Consider the following 27,302-nt stretch of genomic DNA (forward strand, 5'->3'; position numbering starts at 1 on the left):
GTCAACAATTAGTCTCAGGAATGGAGAATTCAGCCGAAGGACTTCTATGTAAAAGCTTGAAAACCTATCAAAATCTGAGGTTTGGATTTTCAAGATGTTTTTGGATATTTCACTCATCATTTGTGGATTTCTATTAATTTATATGGGATTATGTGCCTAGGTTTAATGCTCTTCAGCCATGATAATCGGGTAAATACACGTTTTAGAATGTTACTATGAAATATTTGAGAAGATGTTCTGTCCTCAATTTCCACTGAAGCACCAACACCTTGCCCAGGCCCAACAGAGCTTTACTCGCACAGTGTATCATTCTGTGTCTCAAAAATATTTCATACACTAATGGATAACCTGAGACTAATAACAGATCATGACCATGAAGAAGAATGAATATCTGGTAGCAGTTAAGGCAATAACATCACTGCGTGGTTCAGGTGCTATTGTAAACCATGAGAGCAAACCTTGAGCAGTTGATGGCTGTCACATGAACCATATCATATGATCACAGCATTGAAACCTTTCCAGGATTTGCAATGCAGTCTTGATACTGTGCACAAAGGGAACAATATAAACTGCCACAGGATGCATTATATTGCCTTATACAGGCGTAGAGGGTCTCATTGCCATCCTCTTCCACGGTTGACCTGTTATGAACATCTTAAGGCCAGTAATGGCTATAATAACTGAGCAGACTACTGTTAGCACAATGCTACTACTATTTCTCAACAAGGATTAATTCAATACTTGGAGCGTTACTGAGGATAATGCCAACTATCTGTCACTGGCAAGTCAAAAGCAGTATGAAAGCAATAAAGAAGAGTGCCTGCTTGCATTATTCTCATGGCATAGCTACTAAATTAGGCCAAAATTAAATAGGAAAATTGAAATGATTCATTGTGCTGTGACAGTGTTCGGTAGTGTTGCGAGTGTCAGCAGGCTCAACGTTTCCCCACATTGCATGGGAATATTCAACATTTGCCGTATTTGTAACTTGAGGCTATCGTGTAAAGTGGATGACATTGGATAAATCGCCCGTTCTACCCCTCTGCTGATGTTTGGAAGTCGATAGACTGGAAAATGGGGAAAAGTCTATATCGATTTGATATCGCCCACTTTACACTTTCAGCAAAAGTTACATTTATCCCCTTTCCCAAATGGTTTTCGCAACATTGATTTGGGGAAGGTGCAAACCTGTGATTGAGAAAATTGGGTACCTAATGTCAGCACAATCAGACAAATTGATAACTTCCGAAGAGAATTGTTATTGAAATGTCCATGTTCATTTGTTATATATTTACCTGGACTTGAAACTCATGCTAAAATGGTTATTTAATGTAATTAAGATATGAAGTACATTGAAACAATGAATCCAACTGAAGAAGCATTGTATATATTGCCATAGAACAGTCAAATGAATCTATAGCACATGAACAAATCTCAAACTATACTTTTATTAAGGTTTAGCTGCTCTACTTGTGAATATAAGGCACCTGGAAATGTGTGCAGGTAATCTGCAAGGAATTGGCTAAAGAATACATGTCATGTTTTCTCCCATACTGTTCTTATTTCTTTGAATTAATACCTTATCCATTCCAAATGTAATTGTATTAATTGTTTTACTTCCTTACATAGGCTGGGAAACGGAGTTTACCCGACTCTGAAAAGGCAATCCTTGACATCTTGGAGCACGATCGGCAGGAAGCTCTGGAAGACAGACAAGACCTCGTCAGCAAGATTTTCAACCTACAGGAGGAGAACAGACAAGCAGAGGAGCTCCGGGATAAGGTAAGGCAGCCAGAAGAGATTTGGACAGTGAAGCTTGGACACAATGTTCAACTGTACCGTGATCCCCAGATGACACCTAATCAGGGTCAAGAGTTTCTGCCATGGGTCCTTGTATGACTAAACAGGCCAACTCTGCACCCACAGATCTTTGGACATGTGGGGTAGGACGTCCAATGTGGTAGTGGAATCTGGAGTGTAGGATCTGCTTCCTATTCTTTCCTTCTCTGATGCTGCTCTGCCTCATTAAAGATATGATTCAAAGGGTGATGCAGCTTTGATGGACAAGTTGTTGCTATTTTGAACAATTGGTAAGAAGCTCCTACCAGTCATTAATGATGCTGATTCACTTCAAGGAGAGCTTCAGAGTACCTTTGAAACATTTTCTTTGTCGTTCCTCAGTTGGCCATTTGAAAGTTGGGAAAGCAGGATCTAGCAGGGCCTCGAGGTAATTTTCGGCCACCCGGGCTCGGGTGTCCAGTCCATCGAAGTTGATTTTAGCAGAAGTTTTTCTTGAATGTTTGTGGAGCTGGTGTCAAGAAGGACACGTGTTTGTTCGATGGTCCTCCCGTTGAATCTGGAGGATGATGGAATTTCTCTGGCACTCTATGTGTCGCTGATATCTAGTCCAGTTCTCACTGCAGTGCAGGAGTGCAGTGAGGACATCTGACACAATGCATTCACTGTAAAATGTTATCGTTGAGACTAATTATGATCAAACTGACCTAAACGCTCTGTTGCATGTGCAAATCAGCTGCAAGCTCTGTGCCGGCACTGCCTGTCGCTCATGGAGACCTGCATTCGGTGGGTAAATGTTGCATGTTGCTGCAATTACTGAAAGTCACCAGATTATGTCAATTATCATGTCTAACAACTGTTATGGGCCAGGGTTTAGAGAACCCCAAAGTGTATCATGGAGTTCACCTGGCCCATGACTTTTAATAGATTGTGGTTATGGGGAGCACACGGTCCACTCTACAGGTGTGGTGCAAACAGAGCTTTACAGTACTTTTAAATTATAACAATGTTTATTCTATGAACTCAAGTTAACCTTTTAAAACATACAGTGAACATCTTAGCAACCATTAATTCAAATACAACCCCCAAAGAATACAACACTTAAGTAATCCTTTAAGCTTTCCTTTTAACAACCATACAACTTAAAACACCTTTTACCAGAAGCACATCAGGTTAAAGTCACTACTGTTATTAGTTTTAAATCACCAGGATTGATTTGCAGTCTTCAGATGACAGAGAGAGATTCATACACCTTCTGGCTGTGACTGCAGCTATCCAGCTCTGAAAACTAAACTAAAACATACCCTGCAGCCTGCCTTAAAATGAAAGTAAAAAGCTGACAGACAGCCCAGCTCCACCCACTCTCTGACATCACTGAATAGTAAACACCCATTTCTTAAAGGTACTCTCACTACAGATATTTATATACACACCCATTTATAAACAACCATTTCTTAAAGGTACTCTCACATAACACCTCCACCCAAGAAAAAAAAATAAACCATCAACATCAAGGATGGTTTCATTTTTCACCTTTTCACCATTCTTTAAGAAATGCACACAGTAAATATACTTTTTCGGTTCAAAAAACAACACACGCAAACAGGTATAATAATATAGACCATTTTTTTTTTGTTCTTCTCCCTCCAACTGAAATCCTTCGCAATTGACAGTCTCTTTGAAAAAGAAGGTCTCTGCATGATCCGTCCATTTTGCTACCCCGGCATTTCTCTTTAAAGTCAGATACTTTAGTTCAATCTGATCACAAGAGTCCCTTGTAATTCTCCAACAAAGGAACATTGGTTATCACAGCTTTCAGGCAGTTAAATGCCAGTTGAAAGTCCACTGTCCATTGCAATTTTTGACGTTTCTTCAGCAAGTCCATCAGTGGAGCAATCACCCTACAAAACGTTTGCACAAATGTTCGATCAAATCCACTCATGCCAAGAAATCGCATTATTTCCCAGCGTCTTGAGGCTATTGAAAACTCCTCAAGGAAAGTGACTTGGGCTTTTCCAAATTCACTTTTGGCTAGGTTTATCACCAAACCCGCCTCCTGAAGTCGATCAAATAACTCCATCAGATGATCAGATGTTTCAAATGTTCTTTCCATGTCTGGCTGAAAATTACCAGATCGTCGATGTATACCGCACAATTGGGTAATCCAGAAACGACTTTGTTAGTTAACCGTTGAAATGGTGGCTGAGGCGTTTTTCATGCAAAATGGCATAACTTTGAATTGGTATATACCATCTGGAGTCACGAAAGTTGAAATCTCCTTCGCCCTTTCGGATAAAGGTACCTGCCAGTAACCTTCAAGTAAATCCAGTTTGGAAATAAAAGCTTATTGTCCCACTTTCTCAATGCAATCCTCCAAACGTGGGAAGAGTCCGTTCTTGTAACTACATTAATCTTTCTATAGTCCACACACAACCATTGGGTACCCTCTGGTTTTGGTACCATCACTATGGGTGAGCTCCATTGGCTGCAACCCACTTCAATTATGCCATTCTTCAGCATACTCTTTGTTAACCTGTGCCAATTGTAAAGGGTTAAGTCTATATGGATGTTGTTTGATAGGAACAGCATTTCTCACATCTACATCATGTATAGCCATTTTAATACTTCACAATTTATCTCTACAAACATGCCCATGTGATACCAATAACTCTTTCAGGTCAGTTCTCTTTTCCTCTGGCAGGTAACTCAACAATTTATCCCAATTTTTAAGAACATCCTCGTTTTCCAATTTAATTTGAGGTATGCCATATTCACAGTCATCTGGATTTGGATCATCACTTTAAATTAGAATCATTAAAACCTCCTTTTCCTCTCCTTCCCTTTCAAAGTACCTTTTAAGCTTATTCACATGACACACTCGGTGAGTCTTCCTTCTATCTGGTGTTTTTACCACATAATTCCCCTCACTTATTTTCTTTTCAATCTGGTTAGGTCCACAAAACATTGCTTTTAAGGGTTCATCTATCACTGATAACAACACTAAAACTTTATCTCCCCTGGCAAAACTACGAACTTTGTATTTCTTGTCCGTGACCCATTTCATCACATTTTGTGCAACTTTTAAATGTTATCCAGCCAATTCACCTGCTCTATTTAATCGTTCCCTAAAATTTGACACATAATCCAATAATGTAATTTCCGATTTCTCACTCACCAATTTTTCCTTAATCAGTTTAAGTGGTCCTCTTACTTTATGACCAAACATTAGTTCAAAAAGACTGAATTTGGTTGACTCATTAGGTACATCCCTAATTGCAAACAGTACGAATGGAATTCCTTTATCCCAATCCTCTGGATAATCTTGACAATAAGCCCTCAACATTGTCTTTAATGTCTGATGCCACCTTTCTAACGCTCCCTGCGATTCTGGATGGTATGCAGTTGATTTAAATTGTTTATTCCTAAGCTAGCCATAACTCCTTTGAATAACCTTGAGGTAAAATTCGATCCTTGATCCGATTGTATTTTTGTGGGTAATCCATATCTAGTAAAGAATTTAAGTAACTCCTCCACAATCGTTTTAGCTATAATATTACGTACTGGAATGGCCTCTGGAAACCTAGTAGACACATCCATTATAGTCAGAAGATATTGATTCCCACTTTTCGTTTTAGGAAGCGGTCCTACGCAATCAATTAGGACTCTTGTAAAAGAGTAAAAGGTTCCTCAAATGCTGGAATGGGTATTAAGGGCGCTGGTTTTATCACTGCTGGAGGTTTCCCTATCACTTGACATGTGTGACATGATTGACAAAATTTAACTACATCTTTATGTAGTCCAGGCCAATAAAAATGTTTCTGGATTTTAGCTTGAGTTTTCCTTATTCCCAAATGACCTCCCACTGGTATTTCATGTGCAACTTGCAACACCTCCTTTCTATACCCTACTGGCAATACTACTTGATGAACTTTTGCCCACTTTTCATCTGCCTGCATATGTAAAGGTCTCCATTTTCTCATCAAGACATCACTTTTACGGTAATAACACTCTGGTATACACTCAGATTCCACTTCCGTGTATGCTTTCTGATACATCTGTTTTATTTCTACATCTTTTTGTTGTAACTCCCCCAATTTTCCTGAACTAAAAATATCTGCCTCATCCTCCACCTGTTCTTGTTCTTTTCAATCATCTGATCAAAAATCGTCTCTGATAATTGCACTTCCACTTCATCTTCACCCTTTGATTTCTCCTCTTGTCTTAACCTTTGACTTTGCGACCTTGTTACTACACAATCCGGAAAAATCCCGGGATATTCGTCCTTCAACACTTCAGTTGTCTGATTTTCCACTGGCTATCAACCACAGTAGGCATCACTCAAACCTGCGATCCAGCTATATCATTACCCAAGATAAACTGTATTCCTGGACAAGATAGTTTCTCTATTACTCCTACTACCACTTCACCACTCTTCACTGGACTTTCCAACCTTATCTTATATAATTGAACACTACTCCTCTCACCCTGAATTCCACATATTACCACCATTTCTGGCAACATTCTTCCTAAACTACATCTCTTACCATTAAATATTGACTAGCTCCCGTATCTCTTAAAATTGTGACTTCTTTACCTGCTCCTCCTGATACACATGAGTAAACTTTTCCCAAACAAGTAAATTCTTTAAAGAGATCTGGCACCTTCTTATCAATCACCTCTTGATCAAGCTGTACAATCTTTTGCACCTCCTTCGCTTCACTTGGGCTTTCCTTTACCACTTTAACAAACCCCACTGTCTTATCCTGTTTTACCACATCAGCCTTCCCAGTGCTTTTCTTCAACCACCAACATTGGAAATTTTTCATTTCTTTTCCACCCTCCTGGATTTCTTTTTTAATCTGAGGTACACTCTCCTTAGTATCTCTCATCAGATCACCTTTACCTTTACCACTTGAGTATTTCTCATGTCCCCAGTTTTTATCCCTCACAGGCTGAAACTGATGTCGGAAACCAAGCTTTGATTTATGAACTAATTGATAATTATGTGTCATTTCTGCTGCTAATCTCGCAGTTTTAACCCTCTGCTCTTCCACATGAATTCTCACTACATCAGGAATTGAATTTTTAAACTCCTCGAAAAGTATAATTTATCTGAGAGCTTCATACGTTTGGTCTACTTTCAAAGCCCTTATCCACCTATCAAAATTACTCTTGTTTGGTCCTTTCAAACTCCATGTATGTTTGACCAAATTCTTCCCTTAAATTTCTAAACCTTTGTCTGTAGGCTTCAGGCACTAGTTCATATGCACCTAAAATGGATTTTTTTTCACCTCCTCATACGACCCAGATAACTCCTCCAGTAGTGATGCAAACACTTCACTCACCCTACATATCAGCTTTATTTGAATGAGTAATACCCACATGTCCTGTGGCCATTTCATTTGTTTAGCTACCTTCTCAAATGAAATGAAAAAGGCATCTACCTCCTTCTCATCAAACCTTGGCAATGCTTGGACATATTTAAATAGATCCCCACCAAGCCTTCGACTTTGACGTTCTTTCTCACTATCCTCATCACTATCCACCAACTGCAAGTTTCCCTTTACGCCTGCCAATTTTAACTGACTCATGTTTCATGGCCATTTTCTGAAGTTCAAACTCTCTCTCGTATCTTTTTCCCTGATCTGTATCTCCCTTTCTCTTTCCTTTTGTTCTGCTTGGGCTATTCTTTCTGTTTTCCTCTCTTTTCTCTATTTTTCCTCTCTCTCTCTCTCTTTCTCTTTCTCTTTCTTTTTCCTCTCTCTTTCGTTCTCTTTCTTTTTCTCTTTTTCCTCTCTCTCTCTTTCGTATTCAAGCTGTTTTAATTCTTTCTCATGTTCCATTTGTTCAATTTGCAACTGAATTTTTTCTATTTCCAATGAGTCAAACTGTATCTCAGGTAACTTTAAATGCTTAGCCACCGCCATAATTACCTCATCTTTTCGCATTTTGTCAGGTAATGTTAACTGCAATGTTTTGCCAAATCTAACAGTCTGCTTTTAGTCTCTGTTCATAAGGTACTGCGGGTGACTGTCTCCACCCCCAAAAACTTCAGAGCCTCTGAAAGAGCCATTGTCCACAACACACTCCCCACTTAAACTAGAATACCACACCGGAAAAGCACCCACAATATGATCACCCCTCACTGTCTTTAAGTTCATTAAGCCAATCCAATAGATAGACTTTTATCCCCCTCGAGCCCCCAATTTGTTATGAGCCTGGGTTTAGAGAACCCCAAAGTGTATCATGGAGTTCACCTGACCCATGACTTTTAATAGATTGTGATTATGGGGCGCACACGGTCCACTCTACAGGTATGGTGCAAACAGAGCTTTGCAGTACTTTTAAATTAAAACAATGTTTAGTCTATGAACTCAAGTTAATCTTTTAAAACATACAGTGAATATCTTAGCAACCATTAATTCAAATGTGACCCCCAAAGAATACAACACTAAGTAATCCTTTAAGCTTTCCTTTTAACATCCATATGACTTAAAACACCTTTTACCAGAAGCACATCAGGTTAAAGTCACTACTGTTATTAGTTTTAAACCACCAGGACCAATTTACAGTCTTTAGATTACAGGGAGAGATTCATATACCTTCTGGCTGTGACTGCAGCTATCCAGCTCTGAAAACGAAACTAAAACACCGTCTGTAGTCTGATCAAAAATGAAAGTAAAAAGCTGACAGACAGCCCACCTCCACCCACTCTCTGACATCACTGCAGTAGTAAACACCCATTTCTTAAAGGTACTCTCACATGACACAACACTCCAACAATTATCACGTCAACACACCATGGCATCAAATAATAGGTGTTGGCACGTTATAAATCTGAAATCACTGTGTCTTTATTGCTTAAAGATGAATTGTTACTGGTTGTGATTTGTGACCTATTTCAGTATCTGGAGGAGAAAGAGGATTTGGAGCTGAAATGTTCAACATTGGTTAAAGACTGTGAAATGTACAAGCATCGGATGAACACTATCATGTTTCAGCTGGAGGAAGTAGAAAAGGAGCGAGATCAGGTCTGGATAACATTTTCTTTTAATAGGACATGAAATGTACCAAGTGTGGACTGGACATTTTCCTTCAATATAAATTGTTTACTTGACTTTGATTACAATAATCCATTGGTTGTAAAGGTATAAAAGTGAACATACATTTTCAAGGTTTAATGTGTCTTGAGAGATATACAGGAATGCCTTTTTATTGTTTTGATATATCAAGGCAAATAGTGAAGTTTTTATAATGTAATAAATACTGCTTTCAACAGAATGCTGGTCAATTATGTTGCCTCTTGTGAAATAAAGTGACTCTTCGATCATAACCTGGGCCTTGGACCAACCTTTTTGTGCGAGGAACCACATTTCAATTTTTCCTCACTGGGGGCCGATAGCAAATTTAGGAAAGATGAGGTTTGGCACAATATTAAAATTGAATTTCAATAAAATGTTGAGTTATGAATAAAATAATCACTATGCTGAGCAAAAATAAAGCAATAAGCAATGTCAGAGCAATAAACTGATATTTTTAAAAATGAGTAATTAACAACGATGACAATTTGAGTGTGAGAGAGTCGAATTGTGCTTGCCCGGCTCATTTCCAGACTCTGAGCGCGATTCTCTGGCTGCATAGCGCTCAGCGAGTGCATAAAGTGGCCGGTGAATCCTAGGTGAAGCCTCCAACTGGCCTCCCGGCAGCCTCCATGCCTCGCGAGATGCACCAAGTCCCACGAGGCGTCGGAATCGGAACTCTGCTCAAAAGGGGTGTGACCAAACGTCGCTTGCTGAGGTAGGTCTGAAACCTACTTAAGGCCTACCTAACCGGGATGTACCGGCCTCCTTTGATTCACCAGCTTCCCCAGCGAGACTGCAGCCAGGCGCCGATCAGTACTGGTCTCCAAGAACATTAACCAGGCAGAACGGCACCCGAGGAGTCTGCCGGGTCGTTGGATGCCCCTGGGTGGTCAGGATCAGTGCAGCGTGGCCCCTGGAACATGGCCATCTTGGCACTGGCACCCTGGCACTGGAAAGGTACCTGGGTGGCACTGCCAAGCTGGCTGGAGCACTGCCAGGGTGGCAGTGCAAGGGTGCCACGGTGGCACTGCCAAGGGTCAACCGAGGGGAACCGTGCCCATGAAGCAAGAGTGGATGGGGGGTTCAAAGGATGGGGATGTGCACGGCAGGTAAATAGGGGCCTCTGGGAGATTGGGGGGTGAGGGTGGAGGTCCTGGAAAGGGGGCTGCTTAAGAAGGCTGGAGGACCTGAAGGGGTGTCCCCAGGGAGTCCATAGCGGGGTGTCCTCACTTGGAGGTGTGGGGGGATGACATTTCCCGTGGGTGGGGGGGGGAACCCACAAGCTCACTTGGAGATCGGGGCACCCTTTCAAAATGGAGGCCCAATCTCTGAGTTCAGCTCCCCAGTGCTGAAAAAGTTTCTAATTGTGGGAAAAAACAGTGAGAAACTCCCCAGGGTCCAAAGGGCGGGATTCTCCGGCCGCTACTGCCTGGTGACCGGAATTTCCTGCCCGAGGTCAATGGATCTTTCCATGGTCCGCGTCCCGCCCGTAGAGATCTTCCGGCGGGCGGGGCAGATGAATCCAGCCCGAAATGTCATTGGAAAGCGGTGGGGAACTCGAAAAACCCGCCACAAATAAACTTAGAAATGTTTCCATTGAATTGCGGCCAAGGGGTGGGATTCTCCGTCCCACCGCATCCGGCTTTTTGGTGCCCGCCACACGCAACAGGATTCTCCGCCCAGTAGCCAACCAATGGGGTTTCTGATTATGGGCACCCAAACGCCATCGGGAATCTGTGGCCGTGACTGCGCTGCCGGTGAAACGGAGATGGAGAATCCAGCCCAGGGTGCTCACTATCACTACCAGGAGCTCCCTCTCACTCACTCACTCACTCACACTCTCTCTCTCTCTCTCTCTCCCTCTCCCTCTCTCTCTCTCTCTCTCTCTCTCACACGCTCCCACACACTTGAGAGGCGGTGGCATAGACTCGGCACGATTCTCCCTAAAGGCAACAGAGTCCGTGAGTGAGCAGGGGAAACGGGGAACAAGCGACTGAGACTGCACATAGTCCCATTTTGTACAGTGGAGAGATCTGCTCGCCGGAACTCCCCAGTGTAGCGAAAGATCCATGGCGTCCCGATTTCCGAGGCCTACGAAACCAGGTGGCCTGTATAATTGGCGGGCCCAGTGCACTACATTTCCCTTCCTCGACCAATCAGGGGTGAGCTTGCAAGGTGGATACAGAACTGGCTAGGTCATAGAAGGCAGAGAGTAGCAATGGAAGGATGCTTTTCTAATTGGAGGGCTGTGACCAGTGGTGTTCCACAGGGATCAGCGCTGGGACCTTTGCTCTTTGTAGTATATATAAATGATTTGGAGGAAAATGTAACTGGTCTGATTAGTAAGTTTGCAGACGACACAAAGGTTGGTGGAATTGCGTATAGCGATGAGGACTGTCAGAGGATACAGCAGGATTTAGATTGCTTGGAGACTTGGGCGGAGAGATGGCAGATGGAGTTTAATCCGGACAAATGTGAGGTAATGCATTTTGGAAGGTCTAATGCAGGTAAGGAATATACAGCGAATGGTAGAACCCTCAAGAGTATTGAAAGTCAAAGAGATCTAGGAGTACAGGTCCACAGGTCATTGAAAGGGGCAACACAGGTGGAGAAGGTAGTCAAGAAGGCATATGGCATGCTTGCCTTCATTGGCCGGGGCATTGAGTATAAGAATTGGCAAGTCATGTTGCAGCTGTATAGAACCTTAGTTAGGCTACACTTGGAGTATAGTGTTCAATTCTGGTCGCCACACTACCAGAAGGATGTGGAGGCTTTAGAGAGGGTGCAGAAGAGATTTACCAGAATGCTGCCTGGTATGGAGGGCATTAGCTATGAGGAGCGGTTGAATAAACTCGGTTTGTTCTCACTGGAACGAAGGAGGTTGAGGGGAGACCTGATAGAGGTCTACAAAATTATGAGGGGCATAGACAGAGTGGATAGTCAGAGGCTTTTCCCCAGGGTAGAGGGGTCAATTACTAGGGGGCATAGGTTTAAGGTGAGAGGGGCAAGGTTTAGAGTAGATGTACGAGGCAAGTTTTTTATGCAGAGGGTAGCGGGTGCCTGGAACTCGCTACCGGAGGAGGTGGTGGAAGCAGGGACGATAGTGACATTTAAGGGGCATCTTGACAAATACAAAAATAGGATGGGAATAGAGGGATACGGACCCAGGAAGTGTCGAAGATTGTAGTTTAGTCGGGCAGCATGGTCGGCACGGGCTTGGAGGGCCGAAGGGCCTGTTCCTGTGCTGTACATTTCTTTGTTCTTTGTTCTTGTTCAAAGTTGAATTCCCACTGGGCACCGTCCACTCACCTCCCTATAGAAACTCAAGACCTCACCAATCGAATTGTAATTGTCTGCTCTTTGTACAAGTAATGATAGTCAACCTTTTAACTTTCTGAGCTACATCAACATCGGTTCTCTTGCTCATGTCTTCCTCAGCTAGATTTCAATCATGTTCATTACTTCCCCGTAAAAAGTAAAAGGAAATACTTGCATTTGCACAATACCTTTCATGGTCACAACCTCCCGGAGTGCTTCATAGCCAATGAGGTACTTTTGAGGTATAGTCACTGTTGTAATGTGGGAAATTTGTGGTGCAACAGCAGGAGAGACCTGGATCAATGTGGTTTAATTAAATGAAGGTACTCAAGCAAACTCGTCTGACAGCTGGAATTTGTTTTAATTGCACTAAGAGTAATTTCATCCCTAAAGGGATCTGTCGTTATGAGTCTTTTCTTGCATGAAAAAATGCTTCAGTGACAGGACTTATATCTGGAGCCTGAGTAGCTGCACTGATTTACTTTGAGTTGCTGCTTCAGACAAGTTTGGTTACCGTCCCGAGGCCACTGAGTTAGCAGAAGTTAATGCTGACTGAAGGCAAATCGCCGGAGAAGTTAATGGAGCAGGTTCCAGATAACCTTTCGGAGCAATAGTGAACTTCAACACGAGCTAACATGTAATCAATATGAAGTGATCACCTAAAAGGTTGGAGGCATAATTTTTCCCAATGACAATTCAAATAAATGAGTACTTACTACTGACAGAATTTGCTAAGCCTTTAAAGAGAATGGGAGAGCACTAATAATATATAAGTGCACTGGATAGCATAGGAAACTGAGGAATAGGCCATTCTGTCGCTCAGGCCTTCTCTGCTGATCAATTAATTTATGACTGATCTGTACCAGAACTGTATTCACCTGCTGTGGCTCCATAATCCTTGATACTCTTAATTAACAATAATCTATCAATATCCGTCTCAAAAGATCTAATTGGCCCGGTATTGTATGATCCTAGGTTCAAACCTACTGCTCGCTGTATGATTCAGCATAGCTTAGATGGGCACATATCCTTTTGGGTCAACATTCATAGGTAGGGAGAAATTAGTCATGAGTCCCACTTGACTGAAGCAAGAACAGGAATAAACAGGATGCAGCTGTGATGGATGCCTTGGTTGAATTGCCTGCTCTCCAGTCCCAATGAAGAATGGCCGCTTGGGAATGATGAAAGAGAGCTGAAGATACCCGTTAATGAAAAAGGAGAAAAAAATAGAGGAGAGAAAAAGTGTAATGAAAAATGTCTTGAGACCTAAATATCTATTATATTTTATTACAGTCTAATGGCTATCTCTTTATAGCCAAGGTATTTTAGAATATTTGCTCTTCTCTTCATTGTACTGTAACCTTCCTCATTCACACATGCGCTGCAGGTTTGAAGATAATTTCTAACAGATTAAACCTACATTCCTTTTCACGTATCACAGCTCTTTCATAAAGAGCCTTTTATTACTTTGCCTGAAAGCTCTTATTAGCTTCAAAAGCCAGTAAATGCATTGTGGCATGCAGTGTGCGTGCGTGTGTGTATATTTCACACATTCTAATTATTGCACTCCTTCCAGGCATTCAGATCCCGAGATGAAGCCCAGACACAGTTCTCACAATGTCTGATTGACAAAGATAAATATCGCAAACAAATCCGGGAACTGGAGGAAAAGAATGATGAGCTCCAGATTCAGATTGTCAGGAAAGAAGGGAAAATCGTAGCCTTAGAATCAAAACTCCGGCGAATGTCCAAGGACACCTTGTCGGCAGACCAGGTGAGTGTTTCAACTGACATATTTTCTTCAGCCACCTAATAACGCAATGATTCAGCGTAACCAGTGATATAGGAATTCTTGTGCATGTTGTTGGCAAGCAACCATTTATTATTCATCCCAAGTTGTTCTTGAGAAGGTGGTAGTTAGTTGCTTTCTTAAACTGGTGCAATCTGTGTAGTGCAGGTAAATCCACTCTGTTGTTTTGGAAGGGCTTTCAGGATTTTGACCCAGCAACAAAGAGGAAAACAGTGCGACACATCCAAATCAGGATGGTGGGTGGAGGGAAACCTGGTGGTGTTCCCGTGCCTCTGCTATCCTTATCCTTCTAGTTGGCAGAGATTGTGGGTTTAAGCAATTGTGGCCGAAGAAGCCATTCTACTCTGCTCACCCTCAATGCCCAGGTTTACGTATGAAAAATAGTTGCATTCAATTCCATTACAAGGCCTCACTTGGGAGTCTGAAATTGACCAGAAACTGAACTGGAGCAATCACATAAATGCAGTGGCAACAAGATCCGGTCAGAGGTTGGATATTCAACACTTAATGAATGACTCAGCTCCTGACTCCTTAACAATTACTAGGCACATCAGGAATACTCTACACTGGCCCAAAGGCATCTAGCACAAAGCAGCCCACTTGTATCACCTTACACCACCTTAAACAGACATTTCCTCCACCATTGGTGCACCGTGGCCCGACTGTGTACTATCGGCGGATACACTTCAATAATGCTTCTTCAGCAGCTCCTCCACCACCTTGACGCATGGGACAGGAGGTATATGGAAACACTATCACCTCCAAGTTCTCCTTCAAGTCACACACTGTTCCGACTTGGGCAGAAGCCACCATTCCGTCAATGTCACTGGCTCAAAAGCCTGTAACTCCCTATCTAATAGCCCGTGAGAGTACCTTCACCACTGATTGCAGTGATTCAAGAAAGCAGCTCACCTTTTTAAGGGATCGTTAATGAATCCTGGTGTTGCCAGCAAAGCCCACATCCTGAAAATAAAGAGCACCCTGAAATATGAACAACCACTTTCAGATAAAGAGCAAAACGAGGAGAAAACAAAGCTCTCCCATCTGGCGACATGGTGGCCCAGTGGTTAATACTGCTGCCTCACAGAGCCAGGGATTTGATTGGAGGGTTGGGTGACTGTGTGGAGTTTGATACTGAGCGGCCTAGATAGCGTGGTCCATGACTAGGAAAAACTAGAATCAGAGTGCACAGCCTCAGACTGACAGGATGAACCTTTGAAACTGAGATGAGGAGAAATGTCTTCAGCCAGTGGGTGGTGAATCTGTGGAACCCTATGCCGCAGAAGGCTGTGTAGACCAAATCACTGAGTGTCTTTAACACAGAGGTAGATAGATTCTTGATTAATAAGGTGATCAGGGGTTATGGGGCGAAGGCAGGAGAATGGAGATGAGAAACATATCAGCCATGATTGAATGGCGGAGCAGACTCGATGGGCAGAATGGCCTAATTCTGCTCCTATGCCTTGTGGTCTTATGCATGTTCTCCCCGTGTCTGCGTGGGTTTCCTCCAGGTGCTCCGGTGTCCTCACATAGTGCAAAGATGTGCAGGTTACTTGGATTGGCCATGATCAATGCACGGGGTTATGGGGATAGGGAGGGGGAGCAAGTCTAGGTGGAGTGCTGTTTTGGAGGTTTGGTGCAGACTCGATGGACTGACTGGCCTCCTGCTCTGTGGGGATTATAGATTATGTTAGGGATTATAGAATTATGGATCTTTATATCTATGGATTATCTTCAGTTGGGTAGGTTCAGTAACCTAGGGTTTTAGTGAGGTACAATAGGAGATAGGAGTTATGTCATCACCCCTGCAGTTAAATATTTTGCCATGAGAGGATGATTTCTGCTGCTGACAAAGCCAGATACGAGTGTCAGATTGGGTGTATTGTTGGATATATGCTGTCAAGACATCACTGGGCCCTGGTCTCACTATACCCCATTATACTGACCTTTTTCTTTTCAGATATTATTCCACCAGACTGATTCATATAAATACTTCCTGGTGAGCGTCTTTTCGATGTACATTGGCCTGACAGTGGAATATGAGGTGGAATCCCTTGCAATCCGCGGCATGCAGAAATTTGCCTGGTTGAGGAGGCTGAATCGCTTGTGGGCGCCGCTCCTAGCGCCAGTGCGAAACACAAGCGATCCAGCTCCAGCGGGAGAACATAGTCTCCCAAAAGGAAAATCCAGTACTTCTTTAGTGAAGTACAAAGCAAATTTTTGGAAGTGCTGTCTTTCAAATGAGATACTAAACCCAGGCCATTTCTGCCCTCTCTGGTGGATGTAACAGATTCCACGATATTTCGAAGACAAGCAGGGGATGATTCCTGCCAATATTTATCCCGAAACTAACAGCACTTCCAAAAATTATCTCATCATTTATCTTGTTGTTGTCTGTGGGATCTAACTGTGTGTAAATTGGTTGCTGTGTTTCCTATAATGTCTATTTCGAATATTTGGATATAAAGGCTGGGATTTTCCAGCCCTTCCTGCCAACAGGATCTTCAGGTCCCGTTGCAGATGCCCCCGCCCCCTGCGGCAAGTTCTCTGGCAGTGTGGCCGGTGAGAAATGCAAATGACCTTTGACTTCGTCTCGCCGGCAGCCAATGGTGAACCGCCTCGGTGAACCCGGCAGTAAACCCGCTGCAAGGGGCCCCAAAATCCTGGCCAAAGTGCTTTGGGACATCATGGGATGTGCTTTAGAATTTCGAAATGTTAAATTACAATTTAACAAGCATTCAAGCACAGGAACCATTTTGCACCCTATCGCAGGACTGGGGATATCTTACTGACAAGTTAGAGGTAACCTGCGGCCTGGTTAAACTGTAAAGTGAAACTTGCCTTGTGTATTGTTTTATTTCTGCTTCAATATTTCCTTTTCTGTTAACCTTTTGCTGCGTTGCATTCTTCATCGTTTGTTACAGTTTTCATCCCTCATGACGTGCCCCCCCCCCCCCACCCCATCATGCACCACAAGAATGTCTGAGGGGTGGAGGCAGGTTCAGTAATGGTTTCCAGAAGGCAATTGATTGTTCAATATCGAAAGAGAAAATAATTGTAGGGCTACAGGGAAAATGTGGGAAAGTGGGACAAGCTGAGTGACTGTTACAGCGAGCTGGTACAGGGACGATGGAACAAATGGCTTCCTAAGATTCCAGAACCATATTTGTTCCATCAGAAGATTCATTTTCTCTGTTTAAAGTTCAAGTAACCATTTTTGACAAGTGAAAACTTAATCTAGGAGAGTTCAAAAAGGTCTTGCTCATCAAGCAGCATGTAACTTGTAAAGTATTTTTTCTAGCATAGACATATTGTCAGGTTAATGCAGGTCTTTCTGTTATATGTGGCTCATGCTGTACCTGACTTTGAATTGCTTAGGGCTGTCATTGGGTACAATGTGAACAAAAAAATTGATGAGCAAAACAACATTATAGAATCATAGAATCCTTACGGTGCAGATGGAGGCCATTCGGCCATCGAGTCTGCACCAACCCTCCAAAAGAACATTCTATCCAGGTCCACTCAGCTGCCCACATACCCCATCCTATTATCATAACCTAACCTGCACATCCCTGGACAGTAAGGAGCAATTTATCATGGCCAATGCACCTAACCTGTACATCATTGGACTGTGAGAGAAAACCAGAGCACCCAGAAAAAACCCACACACATGGGGAGAAGGTGCAAACTCCACACAGTCACCCAAGGCCGGAATCGAACCCAGGTCCCTGGCGCCACTGTGCCACCCCTTGATGCCTTTCTTGGCTATGTATTCTTTCCATTTGCATGTTTTTAAAAAACAGACTGGGTCGATGAGGGTAATGCTGTTGATGTGGAGTACATGGGCTTTCAGAAGGCATTCCGTACAGTGCCACACAACAGACTGAGTAAAGTTACGGTTCATGGACCACAAGGAACAGCAACAACTGGATACAAAATTGACTGAATAATAGAAAGTAGAGACGAATGGTCAATGGATTTTTTTCCGTCTGGAAGAAGGATTATAGTGAAGTTCCCCAGGGGTCGGAATTGGGACCCCTGCTTTTTCTGATGTAAATTAATGATCGAGCTTGGTGTGCAGGGGATAATTTCAAAGTTTGCGGGTGACACCAATACTTGGAAATATTGTAAATTCTGAAGAGGACAATGTAGAACTTCAAAAGGACTTCAAGTTGGTGCAGTGGGCAGATAGGCTCTGCGCCCGAAAAGCATGTGGCGGGTAAATGCTGGGAAACCCTGCTCTCGGGATACCCGGCTCGCCATTGTGGGATATGCACCTTTAGGCAAATCTGCATGTAATAATGATGATAATCTTTATTGTCACAAGTAGGCTTACATTAACACCCCAATGAAGTTACTGTGAAAATCCGCCTGTCGCCACATTCCGGTGCCTGTTCAGGTACACGGAAGGAGAATGTCCAATTCACCTAACAAGCATGCCCTTTGGGACTTGTGGGAGGGAACTCCGGAGCACCAGGAGGAAACCCATGCAGACACAGGGTGAACATGTAAACTCCACACAGACAGTGAACCAAATCGGGAATCGAACCTGGGACCCTGGAACTGTAAAGCAACAGTGCTAGCCACTGTGCCACCGTGCCACCCCACTAGAACAAGACAGCTAGTCTCGCTCTAATATGCAGTTCCCTGAGGAACCAAGACATTGGGATCTATCGCCTGCGCCTTGGAGACTTCGGGCAAGTGCCATTCAGTACTGGTCTACACGAACGGGTTGGAGGTCCCCACGTGAATGCCTTCTGGGCATGGTGGTACCCTGGCACTGCTGGTGCCACCTGTACACCCTGGCAGTGCCACCTGGGTGTCAGCCTGGCACTGTTCAAGTGGCCAGGCTGGCAGTGCCAAGGTACCACGCTGGCATTTTCTGTGCACTGGTGATTGAGCCCGACGGTGCACTGTGCTTGTGAGGGGGAGAGGACAAGGACCCCTTTCGAGGAGAGTTAGGGACCTTGATGGGGTTCGAGTGTCGAGAGATGGGAACACCGATCTCTCCCTTCATTGAGGAGTTTCGGCGAGCGGGGCTCCTCAGTGCAGGAAACGGGACTAAGTGTGTCCTCGGCCGTGGGTTCCCCACTGAGGCACCGTCTCTAACTGGAGTCCCATTAGATAGCGTTGTGATTCTCTGCACTGTGAGAGCACTGGGAAGCACACGGTTAAAAACACTCTCTATGAGATATAGTTTCCATTTGGTTCAATCGCACACTGGGAATCCGTGGGAGATCCAGAAGAGTGTTTGTTGATCCTGTGTTATCCTCCATCTTCTTGTGCAACATGGAAGATGTCTTTATCTGATAAATTTTCCTGCGGTTCCTCTGTAATCCTGGACATTACTCCCTGTTGATCATTGTTTTTTCCTGCAGGAAGGTGCGACATGTGAGTGTGATGGCTTGTATCATGGATTATCCTGATTTAGCACAATTATATTGAGCCAATTATGAGGAATGCGATTTGTGCACCGTTTTACTCCCCTGAGTGGGGCTGGGGTGGGGGAAGATGGGTGGGTGGTTGGATTGTTAGGGTTAGTTCAGTCCTCACTTAACTTGAGGAAAGCCCCACCGTGAAAGCTAATCCTTTTCACGTTTCGTTTTCTTTTTTGCACAAATTATTTATTTTGTTTCTTTTTAAGTTATTGAATTGAAGAGCCTATGGGCTGGATTCTCCATTTCTAAGTGCTGGATGAAATGGAGAATTCATGGGCGTTTTACGATACCAAAATCGGCGCCGAACCCTCACCAATTCCGGGGCCGGTGAAGGGCTAGGTGAAACTCCTGGCTCCCACGCCCAAAATGGCCGAAGAATGGCTGGATCCATGGCCATGCATGCGCATGGCAAATGCCTGCAGCGATCACACTGTACAACATGGCATCGGACCCGGCCCGCCAAATGCGACCCCACAGGTCATCCTCTGGTGACCCCCCCCCCCCACCAGTTCCCCCAGCCCTTACAGATTCTCCCCCCCCCCCCCCCCCGATTGTGGCGGCGCTGAACACAGTCCGTAGCCGCCTCTCCAGGTTCCCGACCACTCAGGCCACACGTCAACTGCGCGGTCGGGAACTCGGCCCCTCCCGGGCGGAGCATCGCACCAACGCCGTTGCGATGGCGCGATGCAGTGGCGCCATTTTGGAGGGGGCGGAGACTCTCAAACCGGCACCACCCCCGATTTGGGTGTCGGAAGGGATTCTCCGCCCGATCACCAATTAATACCCGTTCTCACTTCACATTGGTCTGGAATGATTTTGGTTGTGCCGATGGCACGGATTGGTTGTGCCCAGCGCATGGATTAGGGTTTATTGCGTTGTGTGGTATGTGTAACTCCCCTGAGGGTAGTTTGTGCATTAGATTTTGTTTTTGTACAGATGAATCTGCTCTTGGCTTCCACATCAGTGCAGATGGGTCTAGTATCCATGGACAGGAGGCTGTGAGGATCAGCGGTGCCTTTGGCACTGTTGGAATCCAGGGGATGTATGTTGGGTGCACACCTGATTGCGGCACGAGAGACTCATCATGATTTTTTTGTGGTGATTGTGGGGGGGGTTGCACCGTTTTGCCATGTTTTTATGACCTTTCCCTCAGTCTCTGATGGGGCTATGAGTACCTAATCCTGTCTAATGAGTGTATCAAGCCGATTGTGACATCATTCTCCTGTTCCACTCTGTACTGCTGTAAATTAAGCCATTTGTTTCCTTCTTCCTAATTTTGGGGATGCATTATTTTGTAACTTTGTTGTGTAATTCTCTAAGATGAAAAATCTGAATAAGTATACTTTTTGGGGGGTTGGCACACAGTGGCTAGCACTGGCACTGCAGCGCTGAGGACCCAGATTCGAATCCCGGCCCTGGGTCACTATCCGTGTGGAGTTTGCACATTCTCCCCATGTCTGAGTGGGTTTCACCCCGACAACCCAAAAGATGTGCAGGTTAGGTGGATTGGCCACTCTAAATTGCCCCTTAATTGAAAAAATAAATAATTGGGTACTCTAAATTTTTTTTAAAATAAATATCCTTTTTTCACCCAAAATTCTCAGTTTTAAGTCTAAATTTCAGTTTGACCAGTCCACACTTGCCAAATCTTCACCCTCCCTCTCTATTTATAATGTGTTAACATTGTGCTCTGACTCTTAGATAGTGCCCGAGTGGAGCCACAATCCACCATTGGTAGAGGAGGGGAGATTTAAGCCATGGATGGGGTGCCAATCAATTGGACTTCAATGCCTTGGATAGTGTTACGCTCCTTTTAATAGTTACTGTGTCCTAAAAAAATTTTGACTGCGTTGAGTAACTAAAAAAAAAACATTCTGGATTTCACCATTGACTAGTTTGGGGGTAGGGTGGAGTGTTTTTTGGGGGTGGGGGACACAGTGGACTTACTTTCAACGCAGTAATGCAAAGAAGTCAAATTGTTCATTTTTCAGAATCCCTGATTCAGGAATAAGTATTTTCATTAAACTGCTTACACATCTACTTGCATTCAGCTGCAGTCAAAGCTGGGGTAGGCCAAGGGGATGTTAGCAACTCAGCTTTGATGTGATGCTTCAATGAACAGCTCCACTGGTCTAAAGGTCTCTCCTGAACAAATTAACCTTGTGCTAGTTTGCAACGGGAGAGAGGCGCCGTCCTTTACAAGGGGAATCTCTTGTCCCACTTTTTTTAACCAACTGTCAGTATGTGCGTAAGGAGATTGTTGAACCTATCCGGCTGAATGTTTACTGGGTGTTTCAATGCATTGCCAGGCTGTCATCTGGTCTCAATGGGTGTGCAATTCATAGCACAGTGCATAAATGTTGTTGCTGATGCTGCTTGTAGCTACTCCTGCCAGGAGATCTGCTGTCATGGTATGTTATGCTCCTCTGCCTTGTGTCACCCTCACACATCTAGCTAGCTTGTCTGCAAATGCTCTGTGATGTCCATCATCCAACTACGCCTAGGCTGACCCCGCTTTTTGCTGCCTTCCATTGTACCCTCTAGATGAGATCTCTGTCGCTTTTTAACTCTGTTCAAGTGGCCAAAATGCTGACATTTTCTTTCCTGGACATCACTTTGTTTGCTCTTGCAATTTCAAGCACCTCTACATTTGTCTGGAAGTCTGCATTTGGAATTTTTAACATTTACATTTCAAAGCATCGCATTCCATCGATCTTTACTTATTATCTAGTTTTTGTCGGCATGCAAACGACTGGGTAGAATGTCGCATCTAGGGGCGGCATGGTAGCACAGTGGTTAGTACTGCTGTCCCACGGCGCCAAGGATCTGGGTTCGACCTCAGCCCCACCCCGGTCACTGTCTCTGTGGAGTTTGCCACATTTTCCCTGTGTCTGCGTAGGTCTCACCCCCACAACCCAAAGATGTGCATGGTAGGTGGATTAGGCACGCTAATTTGCCCCGTAATTGGAAATATTAAAACAAAAAGAATGTCGCATCTTATCAGCTTTTTGCTTGTTGCAAGCTTGATTTTTCTTGTTCTTAAGGCTTCCTTCATCTTCACGAAATTCTGGCGATCCCCGGTCAAGCTTTTGGTCAGAGAAACATAGAAGAAAGGAGCAGGAGAAGGCCATTTGGCCCTTCGAGCCTGCTTCGCCATTCATTATGATCATGGCTGATCATCTGACTCAATAGCCTAATGCTATATCTAACTGCTTCTTGAAAACATGCAATATTTTGGCCTCAACTACTTCCTGTGGTAACAAATTCCACAGGCTCTCCACTCTCTGTGCTGAAGACATTTCTCCACATCTCTGTCCTAAATGGCCCACCCTATATCCTCAGACTATGACCCCTGGTTCTGGACACACCCACCATCGGGAAAATCCTTCCTGCATCCACCTGTCTACTCCTGTTAGAATTTTATAGGTTTCTACGAGATCCCCCCTTATTCTTCTGAACTCCAGCGAACACAATCCTAACCAATTCAATCTCTCCTCATATGTCAGTCCCGCCATCCCAGGAATCAGTCTGGTAAACCTTCGCTGTATTCCCTCTGGAGCAAGAACATCCTTCCTCAGATAAAGAGACCAAAACTGCACAAAATATTCCAGGTGTGGCCACACCAATGCCGTGTTTAATTGCAGCAAGACATCCCTGCTCTTGTACTCAAATCCTCTCGCTATGAAGGCCAAAATACAATTTGCCTTCATTGTCGCCTGTTGTACCTGTATGCTTACCTTCAGTGACTGATGTATGAGGACACCCAGGTCTTGTTGCATATTCCCCTATCCTAATTCATGGCTATTCAGATAATAATCTGCTTTCTCGTTTTTGCTACCTAAGTGCTACCTTGCATTTATCCAAATTATACTGCATCTGCCATTCATTTGCCCACCCACTCAACTTGTCTAAATCACACTGAAGGATCTCTGCATCCTCCTCACAGCTCACCCTCCCTCCCAACTTGGTGTTGACTGCAAATTTGGAGATATTACATTTTATTTCCTCATTTAAGTCATTATATATATATATTGTGAATAGCTGGGGTCCCAGCACCGATCCCTGCGGTATCCCACTAGTCACTGCCTGCCAATTTGAAAAAGACCCGTTAATTCCTACTCTTTGTTTCCTGTCTGCCAACCAGTTTTCTATCCATCTCAATACACTACCCCAAATACTATACGCTTTAATTTTACATGCTAATCTCTTATGCGGGACTTTGTCCAAAGCCTTCTGAAAGTCCAAATATATCACGTCTGCTGGCTCCCCTCGTCAGCTCTGCTAGTTACATTCTCGAAGAATTCCAGTAGATTTATCAAGCATGATTTCCCCTTCTTAAATCCACACTGACTGTCCGATCCTACCACTATTCTCTAAGTGCTCTGCTATTAAATCTTTGATAATCGATTTGAGAATTTTCCCCATTACGGATGTCAGGCTTCCTGTTTTATTTCTACCTCCAATTTTAAATAGTGGGGTTACATTAGCTACCCTCCAGTCTGTAGGAACTGTTCCAGAGTCTATAGAATCCTGGAAGATGACCACTAATGCAGCCACTATTTCTAGATCCACTTCCTGAGGTACTCTAGGGTGTAGATTATCAGGCCCTCAGGATTTATCAGCCTTCAATCCCATCAATTTCCCAACACCATTTCTCTACTAATATTGATCTCCTTCAGTTCCTCCCTCTCACTAAACCCTGTGTTCCCCAACATTTCTGGTATTTGATTTGTGTCCTAATTTGTGAAAACAGAACCAAAGTACGTTGCTCAGCCATTTCTTTGTCCCCTATTATACATTCCCCTGTTTCTGACTCTAAGTGATCCTCATTTGTCTACACACATCTTTTTCTCTTCACGTACATATAGAAACTTTTACAGTCCGTTTTTATGTTACTTACTCTCATACTCTATTTTCCCCTGACAAAGCTAACTAAGGCCCCAAAATGGACAATTATGGCATGTCTAAACAGCGCTGAGTTTTAGGCTGAAATAAAACCAGAAAATGCTGGATAACCTCTGCGGGTCTGGCAGCATCTGTGGAAAGAGAACAGAGTTAACGGGTGGGACTTTCCCATCATGCCCACCCCGACCTTCCCGCGTCATGTCAATGGACCTTTAAATGGTCCGTCAGATTGTCCATTCCGCCCGTGATGACTCCTGTGGGGGGCACAGCCCAGAACATCTAGCTTAACAGTTGATGGATTTTTAATTTTCAAAGAAGAGAAAAAACAAGGTGGAATTTTTAATTTTCAATGGATATACTAGACCATTGAATCCTTAAACAGTTACTGCACAATTGATCTCCCATATTCGATCCCTGCTCACTCCAGGTCACATAAGCATGCTCCACCTCCACAGTTCGCAGAGGCCCTGTACCCATCCACTCCGTTTCCTTTTCGACAAATACTCTCTCTTCCTTTTTGATGTTCCCAGTTGCTGCTGAATCCTTTGTCCTTCCCCTCTCCCAGTTCAAATTTGGTTAATAATAAGAGTAATTAAAAGTGCCTCTTTTACTCTTATGAAGTCGAAAGAAAAGTGAAAAATTAAAACAACTGTGACTTCTCTGACTTTAGCATCCCAGCTACCATTTTCTGTTATCATTTTCCCTAACCAGGCAAACTTATCTACTGATTTGTTTTTCACTTAACATCCACAAAGACAAGTTGTTGTCTACTCTGGGGCAGAGATGAGAAGTAAAAAGCCGAATCAGCCCAATTTATACTGAATATATGCTGGCTGTAAAGTAACTGATACGTTGAGACAATTTTAACTTTGCCAGCCCATCGGGAGACTGATGGAATCATGTACAATGGAGAGTAATATTGGACAGGGTGCAAATCAGCCGTCCTGCCCACTCCAGTGGGTTTCCCACCCAGTGAATTAGGTTAAAATTACCCCTCATGGGTAGTTAAAGGAGTCTGATATGTTTTTTGGCAATCTTCTGCTGAGCATGTTCAGATAAACTTAACAAACTCAAAAGCCACCTCTCTGACTGACGCTGTGCACATCAATAGGTGAATAGACGACAACCAATTTTTTATGTAGGTGTGTGAAAAATGCCTGTTTTGTAAGCTTGCAGCATTGTACCGCGAAGTGGCAGCCTTAGATACACCGGCTTCGACTGAGAGCTTGCAGTGTTCTGTAATGGAAAACCGATTATTGTCAGTGCCTCGTCCCTAAACCGCCACCCCCCCCCCCCCCCCCATCCCACCCCACCGCCACAAGTTGTCATGACAACCCTCTGGCTGGCTTCGTCTCAGCTGCCATGCAAATAGAAAATCCCACAAATGCCAATGACTAAGCAAAAGGCGAATAATATTCCCGGGAGTCCAGCTGATCTGATTTTGTCTCGCACAGAATTACATAGAAATTGCAGAACAGAAGTAGGCCATTCTGCCCAACTGGTCCAATAATAATAATCTTTATTAGTGTTACAAGTAGGCTTACATTAACACTGCAATGAAGTTACTGTGAAAATCCCCTAGTCACCACATTCCGGCGCCTGTTCGGGTACACAGAGGGAGAATTCAGAATCTCTAATTCACCTAACAAGCACGTCCTTCGGGACTGTGGGAGGAAATCAGAGCACCCGGAGGAAACCCACACAGGCACGGGGAGAACGTGCAGACTCCGCACAGTCAGTGACCCAAGCAGGAATCGAACCTGGGACCCTGGTGCTGTGAAGCAACAGTGCTAACCACTGTGCTACCATGCCGCCCCAATATGCGGGTGTTTCACCACCTCCCATCCCTACCTTATGTAACCCAGTCATTTTCAAACTCAGGGTCACGACCTGCGGGGTCAAGGGCGGATGTCGGTAGGGTCGCGAACCATCGGTCGCGCCATTCCCAATTGCGGGAAGAAGTGCCCAAAGGCCGCAACTGGCTTTTACAAATGGCAGCTGCAACCAGCTTTCAAGAATGCTGGCTGTCCCGCGCATGCGTGCCCCCTCAGCCGATCTGGCAGTGCGCAGGCCCGAAGCCCAGCGGGGCAGACCTCCTCTTCCATATGTCAACATGCTGTCCCAGGAGCAGATGTTTTTTAAGAGTCGATTCGTCTTCCCACCAGAAGTGATGGCAAAGATCAGGTCACGCGCCCAGTGCACTGATGTCATGTATTCTGGGCCCTGGGAGAGCTCCCTCCGTTTGTAGCTGCCAGCAAGCAAGAAACAGGACTGTGTGAAGAACTGAAGATGGATGTTTTTGGAATAAGGAACAGAGGGTCAGAGACACATACAGGCCAGGATCTCACAACTGAATCTGCTGGAGAGAGCTTTGCAGGAGAGCACGTGGCAGGACAAAGCATTGCTGGTGTGAGCTCCAGGACCTCTGATGAACAACTCATACAGAAATGCGGTGTGGGTCCCAAAGGTCGACAGGTTGGTAAAAGTGGGTCCCAGGGAAAAAGGTTTGAAGAACACTGATATAATCCCAGCAGCAAATCCTTCTGTTCCTTTCTCCTTCATGCACCTTTCTACCTCCCCCTTATATGAATCTATACTATCCACCTCAACCATTCCAGGTGCTAGACCTTTATTAGGTAATGCTTTCAAACATAAAAACTGCTCACTATTTACAGATCATCAAAGGTAACATTTGGCTTCTCTTTTCTACCACACACTGTCTTCTCAAATATCTCTCTTCATCTCTGCCAACCTCCGCCTCAATGTGCAAGGAGCTCATAAATCTTTGTTTCAAGGATCAAGACCATCCATTCAGTTGCCTCTGCTGCTGCCCTCACTTCCCCTCGCCCATTCCTCTGTGGGGTCCTGTTATAACCCGCACAAGGCCTACAGGGTTGGAGAAATCATTCTCCCCGTGACTCCCACCGATCTGATGTATATTACAAATATAAT

General features: G+C 44.1%; 1 protein-coding gene across 3 annotated transcripts in view; it reads left to right on the top strand.

Moving 5' to 3' along the window:
* The window catches only part of card11 (caspase recruitment domain family, member 11), a 367,235-nt gene that overhangs the window by 221,405 nt on the left and 118,528 nt on the right, over positions 1 to 27,302 (top strand). For 2 of the 3 annotated variants that reach the window (XM_072480964.1, XM_072480963.1), the window contains exons 7-9: positions 1,630 to 1,782; positions 8,703 to 8,828; positions 13,774 to 13,971. In XM_072480964.1, the coding sequence (XP_072337065.1) occupies positions 1,630 to 1,782; positions 8,703 to 8,828; positions 13,774 to 13,971 (477 nt within the window). Of the gene's footprint in view, positions 1 to 1,629; positions 1,783 to 8,702; positions 8,829 to 13,773; positions 13,972 to 15,967; positions 16,007 to 27,302 lie in introns of all 3 variants that reach the window. The other variant, XM_072480962.1, reaches the window with a different exon arrangement.

The sequence above is a fragment of the Scyliorhinus torazame genome, chromosome 17 (assembly GCF_047496885.1).
Source record: "Scyliorhinus torazame isolate Kashiwa2021f chromosome 17, sScyTor2.1, whole genome shotgun sequence".
NCBI lineage: Eukaryota > Metazoa > Chordata > Chondrichthyes > Carcharhiniformes > Scyliorhinidae > Scyliorhinus > Scyliorhinus torazame.